Source organism: Haliotis asinina, chromosome 2 (assembly GCF_037392515.1).
Source record: "Haliotis asinina isolate JCU_RB_2024 chromosome 2, JCU_Hal_asi_v2, whole genome shotgun sequence".
NCBI classification, from domain to species: Eukaryota; Metazoa; Mollusca; class Gastropoda; order Lepetellida; family Haliotidae; genus Haliotis; species Haliotis asinina.
In genome coordinates, this window is record NC_090281.1 from 28,142,783 (window position 1) to 28,166,145 (window position 23,363).

At 41.0% G+C, this 23,363-nt stretch overlaps 1 protein-coding gene and 1 pseudogene across 1 annotated transcript; one reads left to right on the forward strand and one right to left on the reverse strand.

Moving 5' to 3' along the window:
• Positions 1-1,149: 1,149 nt before the first annotated feature.
• On the reverse strand, positions 1,150-10,341 carry LOC137271715 (3-oxoacyl-[acyl-carrier-protein] reductase FabG-like). The gene is made up of 8 exons (XM_067804132.1): positions 10,183-10,341; positions 9,236-9,328; positions 8,075-8,213; positions 6,985-7,025; positions 6,477-6,546; positions 4,091-4,127; positions 3,242-3,317; positions 1,150-1,164 (listed from the first exon to the last, which is right to left on the reverse strand). Exons 1-8 carry the CDS (start codon positions 10,339-10,341, stop codon positions 1,150-1,152), a joined length of 630 nt encoding a protein of 209 aa, XP_067660233.1.
• Positions 10,342-13,189: 2,848 nt separating this feature from the next.
• Positions 13,190-22,045, forward strand: LOC137271716 (uncharacterized oxidoreductase TM_0325-like; annotated as a pseudogene).
• The last annotated feature ends 1,318 nt before the right edge of the window (positions 22,046-23,363 follow it).

A 23,363-nucleotide genomic window follows, 5' to 3' on the forward strand; every position in this document is an offset into this window, starting at 1 on the left:
CAATACAGACAATGCATTAAACCAAATTCATACTTTTTGCCTCATGCGATACTTCACATTTTAATCTTTGATACAGAGATATAAATACTTTAATTCATTTTCTTTTAATATTCGATGTCTAATGCCGTTTTCGTTTGCTCGGGGATATAACGATAACCAGAGCAGATTTTGAAATTCATTTGATACTTCTAAATATTCACTGCATTCGGCATATAGGTGTTCTAGCTGTGAAGAGATTATACTGTGTTTACCTTTGCGGGGGATATCACGACTGATGACCGAGTCAGAAATATCCCAGCTGTATGGTGTCGATCTGTAAATAATCGAGTCTGGACCAGACAATGCAGTGATCAACAGCATGAGCATCGATCTACGCAGTAAGGAGACGATAGCATATGCCATCCAAGTCCGTGAGCTTTACCTCCCCATCCCGTTCGTCGCCTCTTACGACAAGCAGGAAATACTGGAGGTCAGTTCTAACCCGGATCTTCACTGGAAGACATTGATGACTAATTTTGAGCCAACATTTCAATCAATTTCCATATGGAAGGAGGTTGAAAAATGGCTTACAACTGTTTCAGAGGGTGGAATTTATTTTTCACAAAAGAATATTGTATTTGGATTTAAATGCAAACACATTAATCCATTGACTGCAAAAATAATGACTTTTCCTAATTGTAGTTTCTCAGCTTCTGGACCACCTTCCATACTTTATTTGCCAATCATTACACTTATATCCACCGACTTGTACAACATGTAACATTTCATTTACACGCTTATTTTGACCATTATATTTATACGTATCTGTGAACAGCATGATACTTCACAATGTAATCAAGGACACTGCACTTGTGTACTACGGAGCTACCTGTACTGTACTACTCAGATAAAGGACGTAAACATAATTCTGGGGAAAAAACAACAACAAAAATAATACTGATTGAACTAGCGGTACATATTATGATTTTGACAAGTTAATGGTGTAAACGTGTGTTAAACTGTGTGTCGAGCCAGCGGACTGGAACCCGTCTAGTTCAATATTGTTTTATCACCAACCAACTGCTGATGTGACTAAATATACTATGTCTGGTTGACTGGTTGCTTGGTTGCTTGGTTGGCTGGCTGGTTAATCAATCATCATTAATCCACCTATATGTCGACGTTCTGTAAACAGTACAGTCCAATCCAGTGATCAACATTATGAACATCAGTCAACACAAGTGGGCCACGATGACGTGTCAACCAAGTCCGCGAGCCAAACCAACCGATCCTGTGAATTGCCTGTTGCTGAAATGGGGTGACTATTGAGGGGGAAACAACTATTGCGATAACGACAGTCTGTTGCGACCAACTACTCCAATACTACTGCAATAGTCTTTTCCCTTAAATTGTCTCATTTGAAGTCATTTTCCGAATGAATGTATTGTTTATATGGAATAAAAACAAGTTGTAGTTTCAGTCTCTTCAAATAACTGACAAGAAACCTGAACCCCAGATCAAGTAAACGTTTAAAACACAAACTCAATGCAGCTGCATTCCAAACATTCCAGCTCCCAGCTCCTGTATATTGCGCTGCACATTTATCAACGGAAGCCAATTACTAAACTATCGATAGTCACACACACTATCGTAGCATCGATAGTTCTTTTTTTTTCATTCCTATCATCGATTAATACTATCGAAGATTCAGCAATTGCAATCCATCGAGCCCTATTGCCTTCACCTGTTCTTCACGCATAGACTGAGCATAGCAAGGGAACACATCCAAACCTCAGGAAAACGTGCTACCCGAATCTAGTGGAATAATTAAAACGGAAATAAAAGCGCAAAAAGAACGATAAATTGTTCTTTATTCTGAGAAGCACACATGGCAAAAAATGATTAATGTCACATGACTTTAACAATTGAAACCATTTTCAATATTCTAGCATACAATCCTTATATTCCCACTCGTGATGAATTCTCTGTACATTTTTAAAACACTATTTCCTTTTCAAGAAATAATGCATAAAAATTATCATCAGGAACCGAAAGTCCTATACGTAGATATCATGCGCAGAGTTACATATTTTTCACGGTCTTGTGAATCAAAATAATCAACCTGTTAACTTCTGTAGGGCATACTAGGGGAAAACTGTTTCTCGGCTATTTAAACAACAACACCGAGTATGATATACATGTTTTCACGTCATAGCCTGACATCGCGGTTATATGCTTTAGTTAAATGATAAATGATGATAACTGCCAAATACGTGCCTTCCTGATAGAATATTGCCGAAAACAGGTTGGTGGGTGTACGTGCATGTCAGGTCAAGCTATCATAAGGGCATGATGTAACCATTACATGACTACTCTTCTCTTGACGGTGCAGTGAGTGTGTGTGTGTGTGTGTGTGTGTGTGTGTGTGTGTGTGTGTGTGTGTGCGTGCGTGTGTGTGTGTGCGTGTGGGTGTGTCTGGGTGTGTCTGGGTGTGTCTGGGTGTGTGTCTGTGTCTGGATGTATGTTTCTGTGTCTGTGTCCCCATATAGGATACATAATTTGATTACAACCTACCAGGTCAAGCTGCCATAACAGTGTGATGTAATTATTCTATGGCGTACGAGTCCTACCAAGCATCAAGCGGCTGTTCATATGCGACAATTCACTTCTCATCTTTATTACATATACGCATTTTCCCAAAATAAACCAAGCTTATAAGCAGATTGGGTTTGATTATGCTGAATTTAACTGATAGTCCTCCGCTTCGACTTCACAACCCGAGCGTCACTTTAAGGTACAATGTCGACCTCCATCGACTAAAAGGATCTATATGACGCTACACTGTAATGACGTGAATTCACGTGCTTGTTATGAATGGAAACGTAGTTCGGTCACGTAACTGAGAGGTCATCTCTCGTTATCCAACCAAATCATTAGAATCTCAGGTGACGTCGTCACGACACACGCAGCTACCCGTACGTTGACCACGTGGGTAATACAGTACACAATTCCTCCGCAGCCTCTTTATGAAACCGGTTAATGCATGGAAGACGTGGGTAATAAATAAAATATCACATTCGGTCTCATTACATACGAATCATACGATACTCGTGACCTCGTGACAAGGACACCCGGTTGGTATAATTCGTATGCAATGAGACCGAGTGTCTGTTGTAATAGGTGACGTGTATTTCGATGCATCCTACAGTGCTGATGAGATCTATCTGACCAGCGTCAACGTTGTATAGAAATTTACACTCACCTTCTGTATCTCGTCGTCTTTGCCGTGGAGGACAGAACCTTCTCGTCCGTATATCAGAGTCGGCACAAAGCCGGGGCTAAAACAAAAATGGTGCAAATAGCTTAGATGCTAGTTTGACGTTGAACACAGACAGTGAGTTTTACCTGAGTGAGTGAGTAAATATTTAACGTCACATAGGCAGTCTCTAAGCCATATCGTGACGATTTGTATCAGGGATATGAATGATATCTTGTTGTGATCGAAATTACAAAGTTGAACGGACAGTGATTGTGTTGGTATCGATAGACTACATCCCTTCTTAGTAGATTTCATGCTGCATTCCAGTGTTAAATAAGACTTGGCTTGGGGCAGTTGGTACGCCTAGAAATATGATTCAAAACACCTTACAATCAACTAACAATAAAATGTAAATGATGTAGACTGACTAACGTTTAGTCCCTAAATGTATATAGTTCACAGAACTAGTAATATCTAACTCCATTTAAAATAAATAAAAAAGCAGTCTCAGTTACCTGGTAAAATCTGGACCACAGGCTAACTGTAGCGCAAATGGGGTTGCGCAGCATAGAGAATATGACAAGTTTTCTTATAACACTTATAATGAACCAGCCTTACTCGTCACTCGTAGGTATCATTATTACAATATCTTTTAGCGGCATTTAGAAGTTGTTATATCTGACCAAGATCTTTTGTGGATAAATCTTCTTTTAATTCTTTGACACACAATGTTCCGGGGTCATTTGATGAAGGGGTCTGAAATGATCCCGAAATGTTGTGTGTCAAACAATTAAAAGAGGATTTATCCACAAAAGATCTTGGTCATCAATATTTTGTACAGCAAATTCTCACTTCACAGAATTCACCCGAACGTTCTTGGGCGCGAGCTCTGCAAAAGAAAATAAATCTTGCATAAACAACTAGCAAGGCTGTGTACTCAGTCCATTTTTATTTTCCTTCTTTATCAATGAATTGGCAATTCAAACTGAAAATTATTGTAGAAATGGTATCCAGCTACACCCAAATGTGTTTCAGCTTTTTGTTTTATTGTTTGCAGATGACATTGCTCTTATTTCAAGTACAACTGTTGGTCTCAAGAAGCAAATCAATGAATTAGAAAGTTATTGCGAACAGTCTAAACTGAATGTGAATATGAATAAAACAAAAGTAATTGCTTTCAAGAAAGGAGGTAAATTGTCTCGACACGAAAAATGGTTCTTTAAAGGCAACCAGATTGAATCAACAACTTCATACAAATATCTAGGTATACATTTCACTAATCATCTTTCTTGGTCAACCCATGCAAAGTACGCATCTATTCAAGCACAAAAGGTGTTATTAGGTATATTGCAAAACTTAAAAATACTTGGAGATTTAAACTTAGCATCCTTCTTCTTCTTGATCTTAAAGTCAGTCCGATTCTATTATAGGGGGCAGAAATTTGGGGATCGCAATACTTTGACCAACTAGAAAGAGTTCATTTATTTGCCTGCAAGAAGTTTCTTGGGGTAAAGAGGAGCACACCTAGTGTAATGATTGTGGTGAGCGTGGTAGGTTTCCTCTTGTTATAAATTCGCAAATTAAAGTATTACTAATCAAATGTTGGCTAAGACGTTTACGTATGTCGTCTTCTCGTTTACCAAAAAATGTTATGAAATGATGATTTTATATGACAGAAATGGACACACAAGGTGGGTTACGAAGGTAAAACATCTTTTATTTACAACAGGCTTTAGTCATATGTGGTATGAGCAGTATGTTGAGATTCCTTCAACGTTTATTGGGCTATTTACACAGAGACTGAAAGATATATACCAACAGAACTGGCTTGAAAAACTGTACACTTCTACGAAATGTCATTACTATGCATCCTTTAAGCCATACATTTATACCAAGCATTATCTGTCATGTGTCACGATACCAAAACATTAGAGTAAGTTTAGCACGTTTTCGCTGTTCATCACATGATTTGTGGCTGGAAAAAGGTAGGTTTATGAAGATAAAAGGAGAAGACAGATTATGTAAATCGTGCAATATTAATATATTAGAAAACGAATATCATTTTTGGCTTACATGTCTACTGTATGATACGCTACGTAAATGTACCTTAAAGAATTTATTATCTCCATCCATCTGTAGATAAATTTTACTCCTTACTAAACTGCAAGAATCTGATATACCATGCTATGACACTCAGGAAAGAATAATTGCCACCGACCATCGTCCGAACGTCACAAAAATATTGTATGAAAATATAATAGCACATAATACTGTATATACATGTAGGTGTAAAATGATTCTATATACTGTACTTTATATTGCACTATAGGCATGTGGCCTTTGAGTACTGAATAAAAGATTGATTAATTGGAACTAGCATGTTACAATGAACATACATACAGACACTTTTAGTCAGTCAAAAAGTTTTTGCACCCTGTCTGTTTGAATCTTTGAATTGAATGAGTGAGTTAAGATCGGCAATATTTCAGCCAAATCATGACTAAAACAACGTATAGATTTATAATGATTAAAATTAAATGATAAAAACTTCTCAACTAAGGACAGTAAATCAACTAGATCATCACAGATAGATATTTAAAATTAGTAATTAAATCTAAGTCAGTGTAACTTTAGAGGACGATACGATATAAAATCGGGCTATAGATCGCCAACAACTCCGATTAACTGAAATAATCGAAGATTGGTTGCGGTGACCAATCGACCAAGAAATCGATTACATTTTCTCAATATCGAACATAAACGATTTGGGAACGAATGTTTTAGTGTTTCAAATACTTGATAATGGAACATATCTCTGAAACTGTCAGAGCCCTAAAACATGTTTTTTCTCAGAAAAATAGCTGCACTAACCGAAAAGTCATAACTGAATAGTTGTTAAAGACTCCAAGAAGCATATGTTCATGATATATTAGCCATCACTTTAAAGTAGCAAGGTGCATCATGTCATACATATCTGTAATAAAACCCCGGATAGAAAAATATAAAAGATGACGCTTACAATTTTCAAAGACTTTTCGTTAGTAATAATATCATTTGTGAGATTTCAGTCAATTCCCGACACTAGTTTGTAGCAATTTAAGCCCTAGTAAGACTATGCGAGTTTAGTTTTACGCCGATTTTAGCAATATTCTAGCAATATCACATTGGTGAACAACATAAATTGTTTTCAAACAAGTCTTCAGCGTGACGGGCGAACTCTTTAACCGCCGCGACTCACCCAAAGCCAGACACTGGGTAAACATGTCCAGGGCGGCCTTGCTGATGCAGTAGATTCCACTCATAGGCGTCTGGAACACATGCCACAATTGGAGTATCCCCATGGCAACAGATGGTTTAACAAACGTTTTGTTTTTTGGCTTTTTTTTTTTAATTTCGGGGCTCCATTTAAAATGTAATCCCAAGTTAATCGGACTAGATCACGTGACAATCAAATTACAATTTACATTCATGTCAAGCAAGTCGGTAGATATTAGTGAGAGGGGGTAACTCCGCGTAGGTGACAGGAAATTCAGGTAACCGGAAACTCATTTATCAATATAGGAGGAATCGTGAACGTCCGGATAACTGAGTTTCGACAGCACGATGACATAGTCAACCAAGTCAGCGATATGGCCACCCAACCCTTACGCCAAACATTGGTTAGTGAAGACCAATTTTAACCCTGTTCTTCACGGGTCCGAAATATAGAAAAATTCTTTCATAAAGAAAAATCCAGTTTTACTCACCGCCTTAGCCCCGAAAAGACTTGAAATGTTTACAATGTTCCCTGCAACGAAAATCATGTTTAATTCTTCGATGGAAGAAAACAGTGTTTGGGGGCATTGAATTACACCATTTCACGTTTTACAAGAATGCACAATACTACGATGGTTGGTACATCACAGAATATTATTTGCAAGTCAAAAGTAAATAAATAATACTATTTATTTAATTGTATCAAAAACGGTTTCTAGTTCATCCAGTCTAACACCAAATACGTTTTCTTACAGACGAGTCATTTTGCAATTCATCGTTCTCATTTGGAGACAAAGGCACAATACACACCCTAAGTCACCTCAACGTGTACCCATAAGTAGAGCTGTGTATTGGCAAATGAAATGTATTGCAATATAGTGGAAGCTGTCATAACCGACATCCGTCCAATCCGGCAAGTTGTCAACACCAGTATATAATCTCAGTTTCGTCCGTGGCTTGTGCATTTATCATAAGCTCTACAATCCGGCATTCTGTTTAAACAGGATTACTTTTTCAGTCCCGATGACTGCCGGTTTAGACAGCTTCCATTGTGTATTGCGATTCAGGCAACCTTATTGCAATACGTATTGCGATATACTGAAAACTTAAGTGTTTGACAGTAAGTACCGCTAATTCCTCATGGCGATCGTATTTTCTACAATAGTCCCCATATATATCTCATGGCGCTGATAGCAGCAATCTCAAAATTAACTGGCTTAGTCAGGGATTTTCTTTCATTATACAATTCGTAGTATTACATTGAATAACGTAGGAAAATCTTGTTGTGAATGAAATTTTAATTCAAAACGTAAGGATGATCACAAAAAACTTTATATGTTGTTTTTACCCAATATACCGGTTCTAAGAAATAATATTGCAACATGTATCGTTTGAAAAGCGTATTGGTCTTCTCTGATGTACCTACCTTATGTGCCAGCAGATACGCCCGATACTCCGCCAGATGTACCCACCCTGCGTCTTCTAGAGATATATCCACCATACGTCACTCCCACCCCAGATGTATTCATTCTGCGTCTCCAACAGATGTATCCACCCTGCCTCTACCCCAAAGTTACCCACCTTGCGTTTTCTCCAAGTTCGGGACTGCGAGCTGTGACAGGAGGAAGGGCACCTTCATGTTGAGGTCCATCGCCTGGTCATACTGGGTCTCCGACATCCTCATGGACTCCACGGGGAAGAACAAACCTGCGTTGTTTACCTGCAGTACAGGTGGGAGAGGGGAGACAAACGGATGATCAACACTTACACTCACTCATACACGTGTAGTCGTAAAGCAAAAAGCATCCTAAAATTACGATTGTATATATACTCTACAAAAAAGAAACGCAAAATGAAATTAAAAAATGATACTTACAATTTTGTACACATATGTAAACTCAAACATTTTTTAGGGTTGCACAGAGAGTAAGTGGGTAATTAATCTCGAAATACCAGGTGTGTTCTTTCTTTTGCCTGTTTATAAAACGGCGACACTAGATGGTCGGTCACCGGTTGTGCTATTTTAACATCTAATATACCCTACCCTGGCAAGCTTAAAATTGCGTGATAAAAAATGTTCATGTTTTGTATGCCCAGACCAAAAGACTAAAATCACACATGTTGCATTGTGAGTATCAGGCCCCCCCATATGTAATGGAAGGAATTACGGCAAATTTGAAAGAATTGCATCTCAAATGTGAACAAACGCAGCCCACTCGCGAAACAATTGCAGTGATATCGGTAGTTTATCGGTAATAGCAGAAACACAACGCCCCTATCGGAAACAATGTTGTTAATGCTTGAAACAAGCTCGGCAATCTTCGGAGATTTCTCGGCTCTGTTCCGTGATTTGTTGGTTGCGTCCTGAAACTCACACATCAAAACATGGCGTCACTCGAAGGAGCACCCGTCTCGGTGAGTTTTGTTTCTAGTTTCTATTGTTTTCATTTTTATAATTATCCATCTTTGACCACCCATGTTGGATGCGTCTAGGTGTGAGGTGTTGTCGGATCCATATATTATTAATTATTATTATTAGATTATTAATGTTTACGTCTGGAATTAGGAAGCCTCCGTGTGTGTGTGTGTGTGTCTGTGTGTGTCTGTGTGTGTCTGTGTCTGTGTCTGTGTCTGTGTGTGTGTCTGTGTGTCTGTGTGTAGTGTGTGTGTGTGTAGTGTGTGTGTGAGTATGCTTATTTGCAATTCAGGCAATAAACGTCGGTGAGCGGTTGACACACGTACCAGTACGTCGAGTCTGCCAAACTTGGCAACCGTCTTTTCAATAGTGGCCGTCCGGAACGCCGCGTCAGTCAGGTCACCGTAATGGGTCCGAATCTGGCAATCAAACGAGAGACGAATTCATCCGTTGTGTTATCACCTCCACTGCACTACACAGAATCTATAAACCATACGAGAGAATATATCATCCGTTATCATCTCCACTGTTCTACCCACAATCTCTGCTCTGCATGTTATCACGTTATCACGTTTAAGGCCACACTCAGCGATATTCCACCTATTACACATAGGCTAACAATGTGTCAGAGGGTATCGAATACTAGCAATAGTTTACGTTTTAACATGCTGTTGCTCACGTTCTGTTTGAGCATACTGTTGGTGTCGTTAAGTTGAGCATACTGTTGGTGACGTTGAGTTTGAGCGTGTTGTTGCCCACGTTGAATTTGAGCGTGCTGTTCCACACTTTAAGTTTTAACATGCTGTTGCTCACTTTTAGTTTGAGCTGCTGTATGTCATCTATAATATCATGCTTCTCGTGTTGGAAAGAATTAGCTTTGTTCTTCTTTTCAGGTTCCTTTGTAAGCTTTGTTTTGCGGTGTGGTTGAAATCTGGGAATACATACTGCGATGAAGTGGTGTTCCGTTAATCTTTTCTCTTAGTATAGCATCTGTTTGGAGTGTTGTGTAGCAGCTTGAACTTTCAGCCCAAAGTGCTTTTGGGGTTGAGTATAGCAGAAAGTATTCATGCTCGAACATGTTACGTTTTGATATGTTCACCCACGATCTCACTCAGATAGGCGCACTGCACGGATCGGAAGATGCCATACCAAAATATTATCTGTGTTAATTCATAATGTATGTAAAAAGTCAACTGGCCGGGTGTGTCAGGTAATACTACCTGGTACTAATGGTGCACAAAACCGGAAGTACAATACACTTCACAACACTCACGTCGTCAGCAGGTATCCCGCAGTTAGAGCATCGCTTGGCGACATCGTCCAGTCTCGTCTTATCTCGCCCCGTTAACGCGAGTTTGGCTCCATTTTTTGCAAAATGCAAAGCTGTTCCCTCCCCAAGTCCGGCACTAGCTCCTGGGGAATGGAGGAGCATGCATAAATAAATACAAACACGTAAATTAGGTTATGCAGATTATCGGTATGCCTGATGTTTATTATTTATGGCAAATACACTTAGTACACAGTGTGTTTTTGGTTAACTGAATGGACGGAAGATCTAGAAAATCTTATTGAAAAATGGGATTCATATCCATTTGCAAATTAGTTACACATTCTTTCTTTTCTACCTTGGCTCTGCAAGGATCCGCACACAAACCAAAATAGCTAACTCTCTCACTCGCTCTGCCACTCACTCACAAGCTTTCCCTTGAAGGCCCTGGGTGCAATAGGCCTTCAGCAATTCATGCTTGCCATGAAAGGCGACTACGCTTGTCGTACGAGGCGACTAACGGGATCGGATGGTTGACAAATGTCAACTTTTCCGAATTGCGCACATCGATGCTCATATTGATGATCACTGGATTGTCTGGTCCAAACTCGATTATTTACAGACCGCCGCCATACAGCTGAAATATTGCTGAGTGCGGTGTAAACCTAAACTCACTCACTCACTCACAAGCCAACATACATAACTTTAGTACTTTCAGTGGGTCCATCAACCCATCTCACTCCCCGACACACATTAAATTCTGCACTATTTCTAAAAAACAAATCAGTTACATTTGCTACAAATGACACCCGACATACTGGAATTTAACAGAAGGAAAAATTATAGAAAATTGTCGTATAGTCTTCTCCTGGAGGGACATGGCCCCGCTCGTGCACTGTAACGATGACATTGCACATCTAGTAAAAAACAAACAGGCATGATATGGCCCGCTCTTGCACTGTAACGATGACATTGCACATTTAGTAGGGCGATAACAAAAACGAACAGGCATGATATGGCCCGCGTAACTCCCCGAGGCATTGATGGCGTTCCTGAGCTGACTTACAACCTTCTACATGCATGCACATGTGCAGGAAAAACAGTTTGTCATATTTACCCGTAATAAGTACAACTCGGCCTTCGAAACTCGCCATCACGTCGCTTTTGCTGTTACTTTTGTCAACTGTCACGCTTCGCTGGTACACTTTGACGTAAAGTATGTAAATTAAAAACGTTCAATAGACGTCACCGACGCTTTGTGGGCTGCTATCGATGTTGCCTGGCCTAACGAATCATTTCGCTGATTCAGTAACGATGAAGTCATACAGAACGAGGCTGCCCGCAATGCCTTAGCTCTGACAGTCAGTGATAGCCAGCCTCACAGTGCATCAACCGTGCTAGGTCAGTGTACATGCCAGGTTGAGATTGCACGGAGAAAGCCAACATGACCCAACCGCCGGCTTTAAACATGCAGTTGTAGATATGCATTACAGCTCTTCACCATGTTTCTTCACTAGGTGCACACGTTATGCATTAACAACGCAGAAATTCTCATTCTAAAGTGCACGAGATAATCTATTTTGAGCACTCTCCTGTTTATCATAAAACATTGCAACTAACGTTTCTTACCTTAGTTACAGAGATGGAACAAACAACATGTTGGAATTAAACATACCTCCGATTATAATATGAATATATTACATGTTGTTTGGCAACCTGACATAGACGATGTCTCCACAAACTATGGGGTCGTCATTCCGTCTTACATCCACCAGGGCCTTATAACAGAGAGACAGGTTGAATCTCTTGCCACAGTGAATAGTTCAAATCCAGTGTCCTGTCTAATGGTGGTGACACTTGGTTTAATTGTCTTGCCATCTATGGTGGCGATAGGTGCTCTACGACTTCGACGTCTGAACCTTCTATGGTTTTGTTGCTGTGAAAGGTTCCCGGTTGTGTTCCTGTTAAATTGTCCTGCCATTTAAGGTGTCCAGGGCTCTGTTTCGAACATTACCTGTGCGGTTCACAACAAACGCCGGATGAACTTATACCATATGAAATAACATCTGTATCACATCTGCCATTTCAGCTGCAGTAGCAGTAAATGAGTGAAAAGGATGCACGGCCATAACAAATAATTTGAAAAATAAAACCTATAATAGGTTCACATGACGAGTGAACCCTGTAACAACTAGGCTACCCAAATACCCCATCACTGCACATTTCTCTGTATTTATGCTGCCTGATGGTTATCGTCGAGTTCAGATGTGTCATGAACAAGATAGTGAAAGAAGCACCCGACAAATCCTTGCTCACACGATTTCTACTCATAACTAACTAGTATCTGATCTGTGGGCAGGGCTTAGGTGTACTGCATGTGGGCAGGTCTCAGGTGTACTGCATGTGGGTAGGTCGTAGGTGTACTGCATGTGGGCAGGTCTTAGGTGTACTGCACGTGGGCAGGTCTTAGGTGCACTGCATGTGGGCAGGTCTCAGGTGCACTGCATGTGGGCAGGCTTTAGGTGTAGTGCACGTGGTCAGGTCTTAGGTGTACTGCATGTGGGCAGGTCTTAGGTGTACTGCATGTGCATTGTCTTGAGCTGGACTAGTTTTCAAATTTTGCTAGCCATTCGAGGGGTGGGGGTAAGGATGTTGTTCAACGTATTTTTCAACATTTTAAGTTATTTTTTTAAATTAATAATTTGTTCCTGTAAGTCCATACCGACATGACATTGTATCAGAATCTGGAAAGTTGTGTTTTGCGTTTCATGTGATCTTCAGCTTCAACTGATATATGACCTGAGCTCTGCGCACAACATCATACAGCAGGGACCAAGTGTGTTGATGCTCTTTTTCACAATCCCTGTCTGACCTCTGCCTGCGGCCTACATTATCAGCCTGCAAGTCGACGGTCACCTCTATTTACTCTCTATGATTTTCCTCGACTAGGCCAGTGAGTTATACTTAGGCACACTTACACGAGCCACACAGTCGGGACAGCAGAAGCGACGTGATGGCGAATTTCGCAGGCCGAGTTGTTCTTATTACGGGTAAATATAACAAACTATTCCTGCATTGAGAAGTGCATGTAGACAATTGTAAACCCAAGTCAGCTCAGGAACGCTCTTGTGGCGTCAGGATGCCTGGTGTTTGGTATTTCTTACTGTGCACAAGGAGGGCTATGAATGTATGTTTGTCGAATGTTGTTTTTTTCAATGTTTCTAAATAGCATCCTGTTTCTCCATTCTTCAGGAGCGAGTGCCGGACTTGGAGAGGGGACGGCTTTGCATTTTGCCAGAAAGGGAGCCAAACTCTCTCTAACGGGACGAGATACGACGGGACTGGAAGGTGTTGCTAAGCGATGCTTGGAGTGCGGGATACCTGATGGGGATGTGAGTGTTGTGGATGAGGTTTGGTACATTCGGTTTTGTACACCCCAAGTAGATTTAGTTTGTAATATCCGACACAACCTCCGGACTGTTACACATATTGCAGACGGCGTGTTTACAACTAACATTTTATTCAACTTTGGTATTGCATATTTCTGTCCATATAATGTGCTTTTATTAACGAGTACATGGGTGAACATTCCAAGATAAAATATGTCCAAGAGTCAAAACTGAACATGCTATAAACGTAACTATCTAATTATACCCAACCCCAAAACCGATGCGATCAAGTGATTATTCAATACGCCAATACATGTATACCACACTTGACCTTTTTGTGTGTTCCCTTATCAGTTTTCTTCAATGTATTTTCTTCTGCTGAAAATGTAGAAATTCTGGTTACTCAACCACTGCTTCTCACGTTCAGTTTGAGCATGCTGTTGAACATGATATTGAGTTTGAGTATGCTGTTGGCCACGTGCTTTCTGAGAGTGCTGTTGCTTACACGATATTTGTCGTTCACGAGCCAATTTCCTCCACGCTGCTGTTAAACCTTTTAACAGATGAAACCTGTGAAATGTTTGTCACCTGCATTAGTCATTTGTCAGTAGAGGTGATAAAAGGTGGTTATGCACAAGACTGTATATGTACAAGATCTACAACGTGAACAACAGTATCTTCAAACTCAACATCATTAAAAGCATGCTCAAACTCAACGTGAGTAATAACTCAACGTGAGTACTTCATGCTCAAATAGTATCAACTCAACGTGAGTACGGCATGCTCAAATAGTATCAACTCAACGTGAGTACGGCATGCTCAAATAGTATCAACTCAACGTGAGTATGGCATACTCGTATTGTATCAACTCAAACGTGAGTATGGCATGCTCGTATTGTATCAACTCAACGTGAGTACGGCACGCTCGTATTGTATCCACTCAACGTGAGTACGGCACGCTCATATTGTATCAACTCAAACGTGAGTACGGCATGCTCGTTTTGTATCAACTCTACGTGAGTACGATATGCTCAAATAGTATCAACTCAACTTGAGTACGGCATGCTCAAATAGTATCAACTCAACGTGAGTACGGCATGCTCGTATTGTATCAACTCAACGTGAGTACGGCACGCTCATATTGTATCAACTCTCCAAAATTAATAAATATCCCTAAATATTTTTGTCCAGTATAGTATCAGATAGCACTCGTTAGGTCATCTGGAATAGGTGGATCATGGGTTACAAACGTGATAACGTACGCAGCCGAGATTGCGTGTAGACCAATAGAGGTGATAACAGATGATATATTCTCTCGTATGGTTTACAGATTTTGTGTAGTACAGTGGATGTGATAACACAACAGATACATTCGTATCTCTTATGGTTTTCAGATTCTGACTCTTACTGGTGACCTGACTGACGTGGCATTCAGAAAGACTACCATTGAAAAGACGGTCGCCAAATTTGGCAGGCTCGACGTCCTGGTACGTGTACGCGTTCGGCGACGCTTTTCCCCTGAATAGGTCGTAGGGAACACCGTTTTTATTTTTTATTTCATCTATTTATTTTGTTGTTGTTGTTGTTGTTTTGTGGGGTAATTATTGGCTGGGGTTTTTTTGTTTTGTTTTGTTTTTTTTTTGGGGGGGGGGTGTTTTTCGTTCTTTTTATTTGTCTTGAATATGTTTCATAGTGTGGGTTATTTGGTATATGGTACATCATTTAGATGATGACCACTCTATCAAGGGTCGCCGTTTATAATCAGACAAAGGAAACGACGCATAGGATATTTGGGGAATACCTGTTTTGTTGAATACAAAAGATTCGGCTGAGATTGTTTGTCATAAACCTGTTAAAGACACATGCCAAGATTATCAACAGCGGAGCGTGAATACACCAGTGGAGTGAGTGTTGGCTGAACATTTTGCACATCATCCTCAGTCAAGAAGGCTGGCCACAAATCCGAACGTCCCAGAACTGAAGACCAAGCATCACCACCTAAACAGATAACCCAAAGGATAACCCTCATCCGCATCTGCGCAACCGGGTGTTCGCAATGACGTCATCAGGGTCACGGCATCACCAGGAGTGGGTGAGTTTAGTTTTAAGCCGCACACAGCAAAATTTCAGCTATATGGTCGCGGTCTGGAAATCATCGAGTCTGGACCAGACGATCCAGTGATGAACAACACGAGCATTGATCTACACGTGTCAACAGTGTCACCTATAATGAGCACCCAATTCCCTTACTCGCTTCTTATACAAGCATGGGTTATTGAAGATCAGTTCTAACCCGGATCTTCACGCTTCCTGTCCGCAGTAACACGATGATGAGACGATTGTAATCAACCCGTGAAAACAGACTGAATCGTCTACGAACTATGGAACGTCAGGTACTGGCCACGTCCTCAGTGGACGATAGCCGTGGTGCTTGGCATCTTGTACACAGTCGTAATTTAAAGATGCATTTGGATTTGAGGTTGGACCACGTATGAGTGTTGATCATCCGTTTTTCTCACCTGACGTACCTGTACTGCAGGTAAACAACGCAGGTTTGGTTTTCCCAGGGGAGTCCATGGGGATGTCAGAGACCCAGTACGACCAGACGATGGACCTCAACATGAAGGTGCCCTTCCTCCTGTCACAGGTGGCTGTTCCCCACTTGGAGAAGACACAGGGTGGGTATATCTACAGGAGACGCGGGGTGGGTACATCTGGGGGAGAGATGGGGGAACGGTAAAGTGGGTGCACAGATATAGATGGGTTTACTGTTTGCATGCAAACAATATCCCATGATATGCCTACCCGGGTAAAACTACCGGGCAAGAGAAAGTTGCCACTTTGAAAGTAATAACATAAAAAACAAAAACAGTGAAAGAGCTTTGACCTGAGGAAACGCTCGCCAGAATGCAACGATATCCTGATAACAAAGCAGCTGTCCGAAAACTTCTTTTGAATCCCTACAATTATCAAAACGTGAAAAACGTAATTATGGAACATTGGTCCGAATGCACATGCATGCTTGTGACACAAATACTGATATCGATGTTGAACGCACGCATTAACCAAACAACATCCACGAATAAGCCAAGAATTTCGCAATCGCAATGTAATTGACACCAGCAAGCAGGCCTGAGATCAAGAAGAGCACCTCCGGAACAGATATATAACGGTTCCAGCACAAACACTCAGTCATTACTAGAACACATTCTTTCGACGACTTGATATAGCTGGTATACGACCTGGAGCCGCTTCAGTGGAATGGTCTTGGCACGTCTACAGGGTGAACGCAGACTGCAATGGTCACGAACTGTACGCCGATGGCAGCGATGTGAGTGGGGGGAAAAGCTCTTTACAGGAGCAAGTCTGATCAGAAACAAAGCCAGAGATCGACCTGTTTTTAGTTCATCAGTTCGGCGGAGAAGGCGTATGGCGCGTCATTCGTGGCCAGAACAAAACAAGACAGGATTTTGTGTGATGACAACGCATGGCCTCACACAGTCAGAATTGATCCAGTTTTCTGCGCAACTTTAACGCCAACGCATTGCCTTGGCCAGCGCATTCTTCAGATATGAACTCCAGTGAACATCTTTAGGATCATGTTGATGGTCAACTGAGACAGTGTGTCCCACCTCCACCGAACTGATAGGAACTTGAACAGACCCTCTTGAACTTATGGAACAGCATTGCCTCTGACGTGTTCCACCGACTGACAACGTCAGTGAGGGGGCGTATGTTTGCGTGCATGGATGCCCAGGGTGGTCCCACTCGCTACTGTCCCACAATATTCATTTTGGAATTAACTACAATTTGTCAAATTTTAATTTTGACTCAATGGCTCTTTCTTAATGAACAGAGGTAAATGCAAGGCAAGAATCGCGATGAATTTTCAGTCAAATTATTGGAGAATTATTTCTGTCTGAAATATTATGATGAATCTCACATAAGTCTCTGTTTCTATTTTTTCTCAAGTGAGTTGATATGTTTCTCTTGCTCTGTATTTTCAGCATTGTACATTGTTTTTAAAACATGGAATGATGCAATTCCTAAATACACGATTTTGTTTAAAGAATTGCTTTGTCTTACTAAACCTGTTTGTTTTTCTTTGTAGGGAACATTGTAAACATAACAAGTCTTAGCGGTACAGGGCGGTGAGTTCAACTACTAGATCTGTAAATGGTTTGGGTGGGCATCTGTGTCTATGCAGATAGACTGGCATGTTCTTTTTCCCTGGATTGTCTTATCCACGCTCGAATATAAAAGACGAACAGTCGAAACTCGTTTGTGTGTAAATTTGTTTGTCTCAAATATTGACCGAATAAACGAGTTACCTCCTCTCGCTAGAATCTGCCGATTCACATCAGGTCAACAGGTCAATTCTGTGTTGAATGTGGATAAGGTGACTACATGATGGAAATTTATTGACTCATGACCATCACCCATCCTCACTGAGTCATGACCATCACTCACTATCATTGACTCGTGACCATCACCCACCATCATTGACTCATGACCATCACCCATCATCATTGAGTCATGACCATCACTCACTATCATTGACTCGTGACCATCAGCCACCATCACTGACTCATGACCATCACCCACCATCATTGACTCATGCCCATCACCTATCATCGAAAATTTTATTGACTCATGACCATCACCCACCATCATTGACTCATGACCATCACTCACTATCATTGACACGTGACCATCAGCCACCATCATTGACTCGTGACCATCACCCACCATCATTGACTCGTGACCATCACTCACTATCATTGACTCGTGACCATCACTCACTATCATTGACTCATGACCATCACCTATCATCGAAAATTTTATTGACTCATGACCATCACCCACCATCATTGACTCGTGACTATCAGCCACCATCATTGACTCATGACCATCACTCACTATCATTGACTCATGACCATCACTCACCATCATTGACTCATGACCATCACTCACTATCATTGACTCATGACCATCACTTACTATCATTGACTCATGACCATCACTCACTATCATTGACTCATGACCATCACTCACTATCATTGACTCGTGACCATCACCCACCATCATTGGCTCATGACCATCACCCATCATCATTGAGTCATGACCATCACTCACTATCATTGACTCGTGACCATCACCCACCATCACTGACTCATGACCATCACCCACCATCATTGACTCATGACCATCACCTATCATCGAAAATTTTATTGACTCATGACCATCACCCACCATCATTGACTCGTGACCATCAGCCACCATCATTGACTCATGACCATCACTCACTATCATTGACTCGTGACCATCACTCACGATCATTGACTCATGACCATCACTCACGATCATTGACTCGTGACCATCACCCACCATCATTGACTCGTGACCATCACCCACCATCATTGACTCATAACCATCACCTATAATCGAAAAGTTTATTGACTCATGACCATCACCCACCATCATTGACTCGTGACCATCACTCACCATCATTGACTCGTGACCATCACTCACTATCATTGACTCATGACCATCACCCACCATCATTGACTCATGACCATCACTCACTATCATTGACTCATGACCATCACTCACCATCATTGACTCGTGACCAGAACCCACCATCATTGACTCATGACCATCACTCACTATCATTGACTCATGACCATCACTCACCATCATTGACTCATGACCATCACTCACTATCATTGACTCATGACCATCACTTACTATCATTGACTCATGACCATCACTCACTATCATTGACTCATGACCATCACCCACCATCACTGACTCATGACCATCACCCACCATCATTGACTCGTGACCATCAGCCACCATCATTGGCTCGTGACCATCACCCACCATCATTGACTCGTGACCATCACCCACCATCATTGACTCATGACCATCACCTATCATCGAAATTTTTATTGACTCATGACCATCACCCATCATCGAAAGCAAAATAACGTCTACTGAATATATATAGCCATGGTCATGCCCCACGTGGATGTTTTATGGGGAATCCGATGCTGTCACGTGTTCCAGATGCCGGAAATAGGAATCTGTTGTGTCAGCAAGGCTGCCCTTGATATGTTCACACAGTGCCTGGCCTTGGGTGAGTGTCTGGGTGGGTGAACGGGTAACTATCTATGGATGCTTATCTATTTGGGATTCTGGTTGAGTGATCTCTGGTTCAGCTGACATTTTATATGAGGTGACATGGGTGGATTGACTGTTTCAGTGAGACGACTGTTTTTGGTTGGTTCAGGGTTTCAGTGGGTGACTGTTCAAATGTTAATCGTACGATGGCAATTTGCAATGGATGGCACTCTCCGTTGGTTGATTGTGACAGTTTTGATTGTGGGTGGGATCCATTTCTCAAGTAAAATCAATCATTTGTGATGTTAAACTCTAAAACTGATTGTGCTGATATATCAGTGTCTTAAACAAACATACTGTGGCTGGAAAGTAAGGTTTGACAAACTGTAAGTGTCCTTTGGGTGTATGTATCATAACGTCATACATACTGAGGCGAAGCAGGGTGCTAACAATACTATTCCACGGACCATGGGTGTTTATAGATGTGTTTCTGAAAATTATTTTCTGCAGAACTCGCGCCCAAAAAAGTTCGGGTGAATTAAGTGAGGTAAGTGTTTCCTCTTTTCAGTATTGATGACGTGCGACGTGCAAGATTGATTATGTCAGACAGACGGGCTAAAGAAACGTTACCACTTTGAAATCGAAATTACAAAAAAATTCAATTTAGCTGCATCACCACCATATGGAAACAAATCACCCAAACGCGGAAATGAGTTTCCATGTGGGAATACCGAATCCGATGCATGCTTTTTCAACATTTTATACAAATATGGTTCTTATGGTGTTTTTCACAGAAAGCGTCTGGAGTTTGATATTGCTATTATTGTGAACTATATCCATTCAGAGAGCAAGAACTGTTCAGCATACATCATATGCATTTCATACTTAAGAGTGTTGCGAATGCTCGAACTGGCCGGGCTTCGGCCGAACCCCAGTTTCATTTAACGCTCGAACATACATTTACCAATATTAACGTAGTCACATATCTAGGAACGCTAGAACTTCGATCACAACAAAAATGTCTACTTTGAAGGATTGCTGTTATATATAAGAATTTGAACACAATGCAATATCATACTCCTCAGTCACACCTGTTTTGTTGTAGCCCCAGCACTGTGCCCACTGCAATCTTCGGACGAGAGGGTTCTGTCCTCCACGGCAAAGACGCTGAGATAAAGAAGGTCAGTACCTACGGCGTTAGTGTCTGGTCAGATAGACCTGGACAATTGTGATGTGGGATGCCTCGAAATACGAGTGACTGTATATATAAGCACATACATTCAGCGTCCGTGAACAGAGTTTTAACATACGGGGTCGTATTGATGACTAACATATATCGGCGAAGGTATTCTCTTTTGTTTCTGGGGCCATCAGATTATTTCACCAGAGCCCATTCCACAAACTGTTCATGACGCTAGGACTGTGGGAACCCATTCGCCCTTAAACCCCTATGTAGTCAATTAAACAGTGTCACGCCGCGGAGAGCGGAAGTGGTTCGATTCCGAAAGAAGTTATGAAAATTGTACTTAATATTGTTTCCGTGGATAGCTCTTAACATCAACGGGGTATCTGTGTATATCTCGGTATGATACTGTATGCTAGAAATATAACTTGCATCAATCAGGACTGCTTCAACAAACCCCATTGTGGCATACACTTCTCTATATAAATGAAATGCGACGCGAAGACACGTCTCACTCACATCACCTCACCTCTCCTCTCCTCTCATAATCTGGCTTCTCGCTTGTGAGTTGGAAGCAATTTGCAACAGAGTTACCTAATTAAGATGGGGGTGCTAACAAAAGTTGCAGAATGGAGAAAGTGGTAACCCAACCCCAAAGAGTTCTTGATTCTCAATGACAAATTGTGAGCAAAAGAACATTCTGGAATACTGAAGATGGCCGATACTGCTGAAGGTAATTCCCAAAGAAAAGATATTAGATGTTTTCTCCCTTTAATAGCGGCGAGTCAGTCGTAAGGCTCATTAGCGTCGTTCGGGTTAACCGTCATTCAGGTTAATGTGTGAGTGCATGATCAGAAACGGACTTCGGCTTTTCAGTTTCTCTGATTGGTCGGGTAAAAAGTATTTGTGGCTACACGTGTCGTGAGATATCTTCAGATCTTTTTGTAGGGGTGATTTTAATGGGAATGGCCGTTGTGGTACTATTTTCCTCAATTAAATCATTGGTGTACATTTACAGTTCTTGGAACACCAAGAGACTGTCAACCCTCTTGGCAGACTGGGAACACCCCAAGATGTGGCTGAAGCTATTTGCTACCTTGCCTCCGACGCTGCGAGCTATGTGACGGGACAAATCCTTTTAGTCGATGGAGGTCGAGGCTGTGCCTTCAAGTGAAGACGAGCATCTTCCACCGTAGAAAAGTTACATCATGCCGTTATGTCAGCTTGATCTGACAGACTGTTGTCAAAGTACTTCGTATCCCATATAGATATCTGTCAGACAACTTGCTGTCAGCAATATTACTCCTATACTAAACGTCAAAATAAACGTTACCCTCATTTCTTTGTGACGGGGTTACCTATGTGTTGACGATGTGTTGTGTGGACGTCCACTTCTTGGTCTGTCTACGGTGACCCCAGTGTTATAACCGTGATATGGTGGCATCCGAAGGCGTTGGCAACAGCATTGTTGACCGCATCTGCACCATCCAAATGACTCTCTCTCTCTCTCTCTCTCTCTCTCTCTCTGCAGCTGTTAGTCGTTGCATATTTCTCGTACTTGCAGTTGTGTATCATATCATGCATTCTAGACTCTATTCTAAACCCTATAGAATCATTCTACACGTGGAACTGTTACAAATACTGATTGCATACTGCTACGTGATGGCGAATGATAATGCTATGTGTAAGCAGACAATGGAAAAATGTTACGTTACAAGCAAACATATTAACAAAGATAATTTCAGTTGTTTCTCAACACATTTTCACATTATCAAGACTTGTTTTACTTGTTTTCAAAGCAAAAATTGTTTTCAAAGGAATGATTCTTTTACAATTTTACACAATTGTTTCTTGTTTTAAAAGTTTAAAAAATGGTGACCTTAAATGGTTTATCTTCGTATCAAAGCAGAATTTTATATAATTATTTCTTTTGTATATCTAAATTATTGTTATTTGGTATATTTCGGCATGGTCGAAAATGGGAGAATTTAACTCTTCTGAAAACGACGCATTTCACCTAAATATTAATTCTTTTGAGAATTGTTTCGTGATTCGCTTAAAGCTTTGTTGTTAAGCATTCTTGTATAGATAGCTCCAAAGCACACCTTTGGTTTTTCAATAAGTCATATAGGTAGAGGTTAATCTTTGATTTGGCGTTTAGTGTATATGAGGGAGGCATAACAGTTGCATCACTTAAATAAAGCATTCATCTGTGATATAATGCTTGTACATGACAGCATGTAAGTCATGCCTCCAACCACACAAGTATGCAAATTAGATAATGGATTTTTACTTTCTGTCTGAGCACATTTTCATTGAAATGTTAAATATCAGTGACATTGCGCCAGAGATAAAATCAAATGACACAGAACAGATGTTGCTGCCGTTAGTTTAGTTTCCATTAGTTTCCGCAAAATTCTGTTGGTTGCTAATGTTGATAGTTACTTCTTCAGAGGGAACCAGTAACATGAACATGATATGTAGAATTCATG

Bases quoted from the DNA above. Each gene is read 5' to 3' on its own strand.
- LOC137271715 (XM_067804132.1), bottom strand. From the start codon at position 10,341: ATGCTCCTCCATTCCCCAGGAGCTAGTGCCGGACTTGGGGAGGGAACA. The intron at 8,214-9,235 runs GTACGTGTGTCA...CCTGTACTGCAG, and splicing joins TTGGCAGACTCGACGTACTG to GTAAACAACGCAGGTTTGTT. The intron at 4,128-6,476 runs GTGAGTCGCGGC...TTTCTTTTGCAG, and splicing joins TACCCAGTGTCTGGCTTTGG to AGCTCGCGCCCAAGAACGTT.